The 12,532-nt window shown below is 43.3% G+C and overlaps 1 protein-coding gene across 2 annotated transcripts in view; it reads right to left on the bottom strand.

Annotated features, from left to right (window-relative positions):
- Window positions 1-12,532, bottom strand: part of LARP4B (La ribonucleoprotein 4B) — a 167,586-nt gene that overhangs the window by 69,125 nt on the left and 85,929 nt on the right. For both annotated transcript variants that reach the window (XM_089651903.1, XM_089651847.1), the window contains exon 3: window positions 3,800-3,929. In XM_089651903.1, coding sequence (XP_089508029.1) covers window positions 3,800-3,880 — 81 coding nt within the window. In that variant the 5' untranslated portion in view covers window positions 3,881-3,929. The remainder of the gene's footprint in view (window positions 1-3,799; window positions 3,930-12,532) is intronic.

The raw sequence follows: 12,532 nt of genomic DNA, 5'->3' as shown, positions 1-12,532 counted from the left end.
TATACCTTTTGTTCTTTGGATTCACACCTCACAGACACACACACACACACACACACACACACACACACACACACACACACACAAACTTGACCCTCACAGGCTACCAACAGTGTGTAAGATATTACCAACAGGATTTACTTATGGATCAATTGTAAAGTAAGCAAAGGTCAGCTGTGGAGTTCCACCTAGGCCACATGCACACCAAATACTCAAGAAGTGACAGAACCACCAGTGTTCAGAGACCCACTGCAGAGCAGCAGGGAATGACAGTCATGCATGACTAGGTCACCTTAAAGTGGAAATCTACTTGAAATTGAACCTTAAAAACGGTCTGCTGCCCCCAATCTAAGCCTTATAACAACTACCCTGTAAAGGAAAGAGGACTATACTTGCCTTATTTAAGGGCACTTTGGTCCAGTCACAAGATCAGCTCCCAGCACCAACCTCAGCGGAGAGGACAGACAGCAGACAACAGGGAGCCCTAAAGAAGGTCTATGGGTGACATAACCCAAGCTCTGCAGCCATTGTACTCCCATGAAGCCAGCTGGTGGGGAGCTCTCATGATAATTAAAAGTAGGTGGGAACAGGTTTAAGCTTAAAGCAGAGCTCCAGTCAAATGTAAAAAAAAATTTAAGTCAGAAGCTACAAAAACTGTAGCTGTTGACTTTTAAAAACAGACACACACCTATCCCTCGATCCAGCGGTGTCCTCACCGCATCCAGGTTCACTGGCCGTCCTTGCTCCGACGGCACCCGGCTATGACAGCTTGCAGCTTCACGTGTCCCAGAAGACTACAGGGAGGGAGAACAACTTCCGCTTCTGATCGCCTAGGGGATCGCAGCAAAACTGGGAGAGGGTACTTGTCAAATTCGGGTACCCCTTCCCCTCCAGGTTTCTCCCAGCGAGCTGCAGCGTGATCTAAAACCATCAGTTCTAGTACTCCTGTGCCTGAAAGAGGAACTGGTTGCTTGTGTTAAAGAATAAGTTAACTTTTTTTACAAGAAATAAATACACATTTTTTTGCAAGTAAAATAATGTGCATTTACTACTTTTTATTTAAGAAGCCTGTAAAAGCATTGCACCAGCAATCAGTAGATCACTGGTGCCATGCAGGTCTCCTGCAGACTGTAATTGTAATTAGTCTGCTCAACTGAGAAGATGATTTTGCAGGAAGAATGAATTCATTAAGAACTACAAGCCGACAACTGCAAAGGCTCTCAGTACTTGTAGTTCATTGGATTCACGGGCCCACATGGCCACGCTCATTGAATTGTGGCAGCGAATATGGGGAGAAGATCCCTGACTCACTGCTGCAAAGGGAGAGGGGGAAATCGATCTGAGGCTAAACATGTTAGACCCTAAATATGGGTGCAACATGTAACATGTTCAGCACACACGCAAGTCCACCTGAGATTCTCTTCAAGCAAACTCTTGACAGCGAAATGTTATGGTGTTGGGGTGCGGGTAAGCATTTAACCACCACAATATACTGAGGTAAAGAAGTAACATGGTACTTAAGAGGAAAATTTTAGACATCTTCAGTGAAAGTTTTCTTGGGTTTGAGATGTTGTAAGGTTTAGCAGAAGGTTAACACCCTAAAAACAGGTAGAACATTTAACATGTTTGAAAGGTGAACATATCCTTTAAGACACAATTCAGTCTTCTCATATTAAAAAACACACCAGTTAACAGGCACTTCACTTTAGAAAAAAAGACAGCAATTCCCAACTTGAGAGCTGGTTCACACATGTGCGTTGCGGACTGAACCTCAGGGTTCACAGCTAATTGACACATTAGCTGTTCAGGTCAGGTTTACATCAGGTTCAGGGCAGGATCAGCTCAGGATTTTATCCTGGTCACACATGTGCGGGTTTAGAAACTTTTCCCATAGAAGTCAATAGCCTGTAATCTGCACCGGAACCGGACCACACTGCTCAGAAATCGTACAGGACTCTTTCAAACCACACTCAATCCGCACGGAACAAGCACCACCAGTGCACAGGACACATGTGAACAGGCACCATAGGAAGCAATTTTATTTCACCTGTCATGCAGATTGGAAGTGGTTCAAACTGCATCCAATTAGCATATACAATAGATTGCCAAAAGTATGGGGACGCCTGCCTTTACACATATATGAACTTTAATGGCATCCATTTAGTCCATAGGGTCCAATATTGAGCTGGCCAACCCTTTGCAGCTGTAACAGCTTCAACTCTTCTGGGAAGGCTGTCTACAAGGTTTTGAGGTCAGACACTGATGTTGGACGAGAAGGCCTGGCTCGCAGTCTCTAATTCATCCCAAAGGTTTTCTACCAGGCTGAGGTCAGGACTCTGTGCAGGCCAGTCAGGTTCCTCCACCCCATACTCACTCATTCATGTCTTTATGGACCTTGTTTTGTGCACTGGTGCACAGTCATGTTGGAACAAGAAAGAGCCATCCCAAAACTGCTCCCACAAAGTTGGGAAATTGTCCAAAATGTCTTCGTATGCTGACACATTAAAAGTTCCCTTCACTGGAACCAAGGGGCCAAAGCCAACTCCTGAAAGACAATTGCACATCATAATCCCCCCCTCCATCAAGCATTACACTTGGCACAATGCAGTGATGATTAAAGGTCAATGGCAAGTACCAAACCCAGACACATCCATCGGATTGCCAGACAGAAGCCAGATTCGTCACTCCAGAGAACACGTCTCCAATACTCTAGAGTCCAGTGTCAGCATGCATCTGAAGCTTTGCATTACACTTGGTGATGTAAGGCTTGGATACAGCTGCTCAGCCATGAAGCGCTTTACGAAATGTTGTGCTAACTTGAAGGCCACATGAAGTTTGGAGGTCTTTAGCTATTGACTTTTCAGACAGTAGGCGACTTCTGCGCACTGTGTGCTTTAGCATGCGCTGACCCCGCTCTGTCATTTTAAGTTGCCTACCACTTTGTGGGTGAGTTGCTTTTGTTCCCACATGCTTCCACTTTGTTATAGTACCACTACCACTGGATGCCTAGGTGCTTGATTTTATACACCTGTGGCCATGAAGGAGATTGAAACACCTGAACCCAATGAATTGGAGGGGTGACTCAATACTTTTGTCAATATAGTGTATGTAATACACTATATTGTAACAAATGTATATTTGTCCTGCCAGTCCAACGAGCAAAGCAACATTTGGCTGTACCACTTCTCTTTACCTCTCTATATCTGAAAAGAGATCTTTCTTGCCCCTGAACATCCTCTTATTTGTGAAAGACCTAAGTAAAGGGATACTTCAGAAACATTCTAGTTCAGGAATGTGCAATTCCTATTGCTTGACGACAGGGAGATACAGTTGCGGGCGTCGGGGCAAGGTTTTTTTATTTACATTTAGCCCCCCTATGGGCAAGCAGCAGGGTTTAGAGCCAACGGTCAGCTCTCTTGTAAAAGCAATCAGAGCAGCTAACTAGCCAGAGGACCACTTTTACAATCAGCGGGAGAGGGAATATCTCCTTTAATATGAGAAGAGGAGAGGAGTACTGTTCATAGCAAGCAAACTGCATTTGTGTTTTATATTTTCAATGCAGGCCAGAAGGGAGAAAAATAATGTCTTTCTTCCACACACCGTTGCATGAAGTCGAATGTAGCCCAATATATATAAGCGCTAATAAGTAAAACTAGTAAAAGCTGTTTGCCTGAACAACTTCAACTTCCATCAGCCAACATTTAAGTTCTGAGACAGGGAATTAAGACACAAAAGTAAAAAAGGCACAGACAATTTCCAACACTTAACTGATTTATCTGAGCAGCAGCATCACAGTACTTACAAGATGGGAACTGTCTTTGGCTTCTTGGACTTGCTGCACCTGCGGTTCAGCCACAACTTTAGTATCCTGATCTGAAGTCATGAGCCGTCTGCTACTAGGCTCCTCAGAGAAAACGAGTCACCCTAGGAAGCTGCAAGAAAATACAAGAAAGATTTAAAAAATATAAAAAAAATCAGCTGTCATCTGATGAACCTGCTGTACAGTTTAACCCCTAATGACCGGGGTCAAAACAAACCCCACCACCCAGGCCCAATTTTGCACAAAAACTCTTAAAGGAAAATTGGCCCAAAAAAAAAAAAAATTTATATAATAAAAATTACAAAATGAAATATATATGATTTAGCTTTTAATTTCTTGCTATTACCATAACTTCCCACCAAAGAACAACCAAAATAAAATTCCCAATGATGGCAGTGATACTATATGTGTATATTATTTGGATTTTGTACCCGTAGTAGGGAAAAGAAAAATAGTGTGTTTTAGTTTTAAGCAGGACAAAACAAAATAAAACACAGACAAATATTAAGCCTGGGTTAACACTGATGCGGTCCGGAATTCGCAGTGATTTCTGTGCGAATTCTGCACTGCATCAGAATTGCACCCCGTTCATGCAAACCGCTGCGAGTGTGTATGTTAAATTAATAACACCCTGAAATCTGTCCGAAAAACACGGTGCGATGTGCAGAATCAGATCGCATAGGTGTGAATACCCATGCGATCAGATTCTAGTGCAAACCCAAAAAAGGGTCCTGTACCTTTTTGATGCGGGTGCGATTGGAGCCATACTGTATGGCTCCAATCGCACCGCACACAAATTGCATGCAATTTGCACAGGAATGTTGTGCGATTCCTGTGCGAATCACAATCGACATATCGCACTAGTGTGAACCTAGCCTAAAATGTCTTGTTTTTAAATCCTACCAAAAATATACTGACTGACCTCTGACCATAAACTAGATAAAACCTTGATCTACTTTCTTTTTTTTTTCCATCTTTTAACATACATTTGTTTACATTTTCTCCCCTGGCAGAGAGAGAACAATGCAGGGGTTGAGTTACTAAAAATGGGAGTGTGCAAAATCTGGCGGAACTCTAAAAGGAAACCAATCAGCTTCCAGGTTTAATTGCCAAAGCTTAACTGCACAAGCTGAAGTCAGAAGCTGATTGGCTACCATGCACAGCTGTACCAGATTCTGAGTGCACCAGTTTTAGTAAATCTACCCCTATGTGTAACTTTCTCTCCACTCAGGAGAAAAAACAAAACAAAGGCTATCACAGCACTCAGGTGACCTGGAACCTGAACGCACAGCACATTCCTGTTTGATTCATGGTGTGAACCAGCCCTAGAACAAATTAGCCATGGAAAGCAGTATTAGGCACAAAGCCAAATATGTCATCTAATGTAGCACACCAATCTTCCAATGTGGTGGCTGCATTAGGGTTTTTTTTTTTCTTCTTTTTTTAAAAGGCTTTTTCCCCCTCTGTTTTCACCTGGTGATCTAGCCAATAACACACCTTCTGTATTAAAGCGCCCCCACTCTAGTAGAAGAAGCACATGAGAACCTTTAGAAAGCAGCATGGTCGGCTCACACTGCAGTTACACAAGCAGGTATAGTAACAGTTTTCAGATTAAGGTTTTTTGGATAAAGGTTTTACATGAATAAACAAAAGCTGATAATTGTAAGTACCCCTGCCAGTGGTAATTTGTTTGTCTAAATACAATAAACTGATACATTTGCAGGAGAGCTTTCGATAAAGAGACTTACAGGCTGGATCACCAGGTGAAAATAAAAGCAAGCCAAAAAAAAGAAACCGAATGAAGCCACTATATCTGAGAAATGGTAAGCAGAAATACAATCTTTACTTTTCAATCCAGTAATTGACATTTAAAGCGGAGTTTCATTCATTTTTATACGTTTTGCTTATTGTATTATCCACCCTTTGTGCTTATACAATAGGCTAATAAAAGTTTTTAAATTTTATGTGAAAGTACCTTTTTTTGAAATTTTTTTTTCATGCGAATGCCTATTCAGGCCACCTAGGCGAGCTACATAATTAGGCTGCCCCGCTGACTCCCGGGATGTCTGTCTCATGGATCCCAGGAGTCTAGAGGCAACCTAAGCTTCTAAATATCACAGTGTGTTTATGTCAGCTCTCGACCAAACTTGCAAGCCCCAATATGGATTGTGTCATAAAATGGTCAGGTGTGCTACACCAACACCATAGCAACTACAGATCTAAATAGAGGCCAAGATGGTGCTGTCCTTGGCTGCAAAAGAATAGGATTTAATTATGCTTCAAAAGCTGTAGCTAGAAGAGGTCATAAGCTCAGCTCTGTTAAATGATGTACCACTCGAGCAACATCAGGTACCTTTCTGAATAGCAAATACAAACTGTTTAAAATTTTGCATACCCACAGCCACACTCCCCCCTTCCCAATGTGGTAACTAGGCCTGATTGGTCAAGAAATTAGGGAGAATACTCCTAATGGAGATACAAACAACACAGATACAATCTGAGAAAAATACCTAAACCTCTCTACTTTTTTTTTTAATCATGGAATGGGCCCTCTGGAGACGTTTCCCTTCATTTGCTTCCCCAGTGTTGGGAGCAAACTGAGGGAAGGAGCACTAACAAAAAAAAAAAATTCATAACACATTACATAATGTTCCCCACTTTATCCTTCAAAAGAAAAGTAGGCTCTTAAATCTGTGATTACCCCCTTCTCACAAACCTTTACATAAATACTGACTTTAGCATATGTATTACCAGATAAAAAAAAAAAGTGTTTAAAACGGGGGGTCGAAGGGCCCTCCAAAATAAATTGCAAGAGTTACGTTAGGCTGGAGGTATGGATAGCAGTGTTGTGCCTGAAATTGTCTGCAGAGAAGACAGGGAGCCAAAACCGCATGTAGTAATCCCAGATAAAAAAAAAAAAAAAAAAAAAAAGTGTGATGTTTTAAATTAACAATGGCCAAGCAGGAAACACCTTGCACTAGGCCAATGAACAATGAACTTGCTTTCACCCAAACGAAAAAACAAATAGCTTCTCATTTGGTAGCAGTGATTTTTACTGTCCAAATTAAGTGAAAAAATTGAGCCTCAAAAAAAAAAAAACCACACACGGAGCAAGTAGACTCTTTATTGCAGTAAGGGCATGCAACATTTCTTCTGCAATAAAATAAACCTACCCGCCTGCTCACTGTCTTCTGCAGAATATACCATAAGCTGTGCATAGCATCCGACTGCCCCTCCACCTCAGCCAATCTGAGGGAGCCTTGTATTAACAGATAAAAAAAACACAAGACTAATTTTTATTATAAAGGATTTATATAGCACCAACAGTTTGCGCAGTGCTTTACAAAATGAAGGCAGACATCAGTGTTACAATCCAATTTGGTACAAGAGGAAACAGAGGGCCTGGCTCGTTAGAGCTTACAATCTAAGAGGAAGTGTTGAGTGATACAAAAAAGGTAATAGCTGTGGGGGATGAGCTGATGGAGGACATAAAAGACAGTTTATTAGTTAGAAGCAGGATAGGCTTCTTTAAAGAGAAGGGCTGTTAGGGATCGTGTAAAGGTGGATAGATTAGGAGATAGTCGGGCAGATTGGGGTAGGTAGTTCCATAGGATGGGAGAAGCTCGGGAGAAGTCCTGGAGGCGAGCATGGTAGGAAGACACAGGAACTAGAGAGCAGAAGGTCTTGGGAGGATCGAAGAGAGCAGTTTGGTTGATAAGACTTCCCCCAAATCACTGAATTACTAAGCCCAAAACTATTTTGTTCTAGCAGCAGATGGGAAGTCTCCCAAGTAGCTGCTGAACACAAGGCTGAATACAGCTTATGCAACACTTTATGATAGAGTGCTCACAGTAGCCACATAGTAAAAGAGTTTGGACCAATTTGGCCCAAACTACTATTTAAAGTAAGAGGAAACCTGGAGTTTAGCTTTAATTCCCACTATATTTCATCTAAATAAAAATAGGAACTGTGACTTGCCTATAAATTCCTCATCTTGGAGTCCAGTACATGGCACAGAACTTGCATTCAGACCATGGGTTATATGTAGGCTTCCTTCAGGCGATAGCTGGCAAAAACCTGTATGTCTGCCCCTAGCGCACGCTCATATAACCCTACCCACTTGTGATACTGCAGGGTTTATTTTAGCAAGCAATAAAGAGTGATCAAGACACAGTCCCGTGTCCTATACTGTACTCCAAAAATAAGTAATTGACAGGCAAGTCAAAATTTTTATTATCTTAATCATACAGTACAAGATACAAAACTTATATTCATAGATCATGGGACGTCCTCAAGCAATTAACTACAATACAGCGTGCTGGAGCTGACAGGAGAGATCTGTATTGTTTAAATACAGACCTCTCCTCTGTCACTGTTCATCGGGTGCCGGGTATGGAATCTCTAGCTTGGACCCAGTGATCGACAGCTGAAGCCACCAATGGTGGCACGGGTAGGGTGGTGTGTGTGTGTGTGCCCCCTACCCGGAAATAAATATATTATATACACACGCGTGCGCTTTTGTGCAGCCCTGTAGCAGTAGTTCTGCTATAGGGCGGTCGAGAGGCGGTTAATTTTTTTTGCAACTTATTGCTGTCACAAGGAATGTAACAGCGTTCAAAAAACACCAAGATCGGTGTTTGAGTGCTTTTATTTTTTTTTATTTCTTTTAAATGGCACGGTTTACTTACGAGTAAACTGGAAGTGATGTCAGGTCATCACTTCTGGTTTACTGTAACCGAGAGCAGACCAATGCCGATTCCGGCTTTGTTTGGCTGTCTGGATGTGCCGACTGGTGTCTCGGGTCTCCCAGTGGAACGGGGGGAGCCTGAGAGGGCGCCGGAAAGCAGCGGGAGGGGGATGAGGTGGGGGATGTCCAGAAGCCACTCCAATTGCTACTACAAAAGAGCCGACCACCAGCTTTAAAAAAAAAAAAAAAAAAACAGACACCGGCTTGAAGCACCTTGCAGACAAAGCTCAAATCAGCTGAGGCCTGAACATTCACCTGGTAAAACTTGAGAATGTGTGAAAAAGAGGACCAGGTAAGCAGCCTTGCAAATATAAAATAAAGAACGATTGATGCCAAAAAGCCCAAGAAACACTGACAGCCCTGGTGGGGAAGGGAGGGACCTGGAAATAAGTAGTCTGATTCACCTGGCAATGTTTGAGATAGAAGCATGATGTCCTCTACAAGGACCTATAAAAAAAACCAGAATCCTTTATCAACACCTTTCAGGGTATGTGAAAACAGCTTTCCCAACTCCAGCCCAGAACTGGAGATCATCTATGCCAAGGAAAGATTTGACTGGATTAAAATCTTAGGACAATCCAGGGACTGGATTTGTTTATTACACATTGTGAAGATGTTAGATTCAAGAAGTCTGGAGCGAAATTACGTAAATTACTGCCCCAAAAGGGGTTACCAATAGGGCCAAAACACTCATGCAGAAGCAAAGTGAAGATCACAGGATCCACAATTAAGACCTTAGGGAAGCAACTTTCTACTGGGGAAAGAAAATTCTGTATTGGGTTGTGTCTTCAAGCACTCCAGATGATGTAAGAGATTAATGGAAGACTTGAAAAGTGAATATCCAGCTGATAGTTTCAAGGAAAAGAATGATTCTCAGGGTGTTGGTAACCAAAACCTAAGGAGTTCTTCAGCAGGATATTTGTCCAGATCACACTGACAAAAAGCCTGGGTCTGCAGAAGAGCCAAAAGTGGGGCAAGCACTTTAGTGAACACATGGGGGTGCTCAGGAGAGCCCAAATAGTAGTGCTACAAATTGGAAGTGTTGGTCTTCCATAGAAAAATACAGAAAACAATTTAAATGAAAGATGGGGATGTGTAGATAGACATCTTGTATGTCTACCAATACAAGAAATTCACTCTGCGAAAAACAATGATGGATCTTGTGAATTCCATTTGGAATTTTGGTACACAAAGAAATTGGATTAGACCATATTTGGTTTTTGGTTTTGGGGCTGTGAATAGGTTTCAACAGACAAACCTTGGGACCGTTCTTCCAAAGGAACTGGTACAACCACTGCTTGTCTCACTTGTGCCTGAAGGTAGTGCAAGGCAGGTCATTAAAGTGGTACTAAAAGCATAAAAAAAATGTTTGCATTCCCTGCATTACGGTAAAAAAAATATGCTTCATTTGCCCATCAACAAAATCTTTGTACAAAAAGTACCATGTGATCCAGTGCAGGCAAATGATCTGCGTTTGGGGGTGTCATTACCTTTCTATTGACACCAGCTGCAGATCGCAAATTGAGAGCGTTTTGTATGCGGTGTGAATCACACAGGATTCATGTAGGGAAATGGTGTGAACCAGCCTTTACAGATAGAACAGGCCCTTTGAGGGCAACCATAATGCTGATATGAACTGTGATAAAATTTAAGTCTGACAGGTTCCTGGTCTGTACTAATTTGTCTTATTCCGATTTGCAAGAGACTGAGAAATAGATATGGCGGCAACAGCCAGCTGAAGGGCTGGGCCTGCAAGAGCAAATCAAAGGACTGGTTCACCTGTGGGAACATGTTACATGTTCCACCCATTTTAAGGCTGGAACATGTCCTCAATGCTGCAGGCTCCAACCCCAAATCGCAATTCCAGCTCACCGAAAGACCGCACAACCTCACCGGAAGCCCCACAGGCAGCTGCCATTTTCTCCAGCATGGTCATGCAGACAGAGCCTCAGCCCTCCTCTCAACCTGCTCCTGCAGACTGCGCGGCCCTCATGGCAGCTATTACAGCCAGCACTTACAACAAAAATTTATTATGTGCAGACGGACACTGGGCTCATAAGGAGGGACCTGGACTCCTTCTGCGAACGCATTGCTGCAGCTGAGCTCCGAAGCCCCAGATGTGGAGGATCGCCAGACAGACCATACGGCACATCCTGGATCTCCCCGAGGATACCAAGCCCACAAAGTACACTGAACAGCTGCTCACTCAACTTCTACCAGGAGCTCGCCTTTCCTCCTCCATGAAACGGGCCCATCCTATGCCACCCGCTCATGGACCTACTGGGGCACCCCCACGCACTTCCATCTTCATGCTTCTGCACTTCAGGGACCGTGAACTGGTTCTGCGGGTTGCCTGGGCCTAGGGCGAACTGGTCTATGGTAACAGTCTAGGATACCTTTAAGGTTGTCACAAGGGGCACTTACCAAATAGTGAAGAATTTTTTGCTCGTTTGTCATGCGTCACCCTACCATGTGCTCCTTGCTGTTCAGGCCAGTTATAGATTGGGGAAGTTGCCATTTTTAGTACTGCTGACACTCTGGCTGCCATTGTGCTACATGCCGAGTGCCCAGTGCGCCCCTGTACCTTTAACAACTTGCCTACCAGGCACTTGTACCCCCTTCCTGCCCAGGTCAATTTTTATCTTTCAGTGCTGTTGCACTTTTTATGACAAGTGCACGGACATGCAACACTACCCGTATGAAATTTTTATTTTTTTTTCATACAAATAGATCTTTCTTTTGGTGGTATTTAATCACCCCTGGGTGTTTTATTTTTTGCGCTATAAACCAAAAAAGCAAAACATTTTTGCAAACAGGTAATTTTTCTCCTCCACTGATGTGCATTGAGGCAGCACTGATGCGGTTGCACAGATTGGCACTCATGATCAGTGCCTATCACTTCTGACAATTGCCAGTTATTGGCAGTACTTTCCTCACCCTGTGAAAGCATGAGGAAAGTGCAGCCGATAACCTGCAACTGTATTTACACGGTGATCTACTGTGTAATTGGACACAGCTGATTACGTGGTAAAAGGCTGTATCTCGTGATCAGCTGTGTTTGTAGGACACAGCAATAACCGGCGGCGCCAGGTGCACGCCGCTGGGGGCATGTTCTGGGAAGACATTAATGGACGTCCTTCCAGAACTAGACAACCACGTTGTATGTTGTAGCCGTCTTTCGGCTATAGCACGGTAGGGAAGAGGTTAACGAGGGTTGGGCTCCCTCAGGCTCACCAGCCCTCAGTCTATCCATTTATACATGTGCTTCTAAAATGGAGGCTCTCAAAATTTAGAGTTAGGAACTGCAGAATATTGGGGTGCCCTGAAGAGGCTCTGCAGCTTACACATGTATTTGCAAATGTGTACACCCCTGTTTTTAACACATTACTGTTAGACAAGACAGTTTGGTTTGTTCATTAGCTGGTTGGTAAGTTGAGCTGGGAATTTTTCTCTTATTGACATGCTTCGCCCTTCCATGTGCTCCTTCCTGTAAAGGCCAGTTACAGTTTGGGGCAGTGGCCATTTCTTGTACTGTTGATATGCCGGGCTTCTCAGGCTGCCCTTGACAGAGCAGAACATGAGGTTATGTGTCTGGAGCAGGTCAATACCCAGTTCCAGGATGCTCAGGCTTTTCGTTCTTGGCAGGGGGCCCTTAGCGAGGTCGTCTTTAACTAAAAAAGTGAGACTGAATCAGTCCTACCCTGGCTAATCCTACCCTGCCCCACCTAGCTATGTTGCCGATCCCCACCAGTGGGCTACTCGAGGAATAGTGGAACTCAAACATATCCTGTCTAATGGAAAGCTTCACAGTTTTTCAGACCTTCAAGCTGAATTTTACCCACCTAATCAGATGTTCTTTCGCTATCTGTTACATAGACATGTGGTGCATACACAATTCCCAGCTGATATTACTCTGAAGTCAGATTCCCTGGACAGTCTCTTGACCTCTAGGGCAATATGGAAGCCTC

Source organism: Staurois parvus, unplaced genomic scaffold (assembly GCF_062004578.1).
Source record: "Staurois parvus isolate SC_StPar_1 unplaced genomic scaffold, SC_StPar_1.0 ptg000005l, whole genome shotgun sequence".
NCBI classification, from domain to species: Eukaryota; Metazoa; Chordata; class Amphibia; order Anura; family Ranidae; genus Staurois; species Staurois parvus.
The sequence above is the reverse complement of the archived record's forward strand: the minus strand, read 5'-3'. Positions and strand labels throughout refer to the sequence as shown.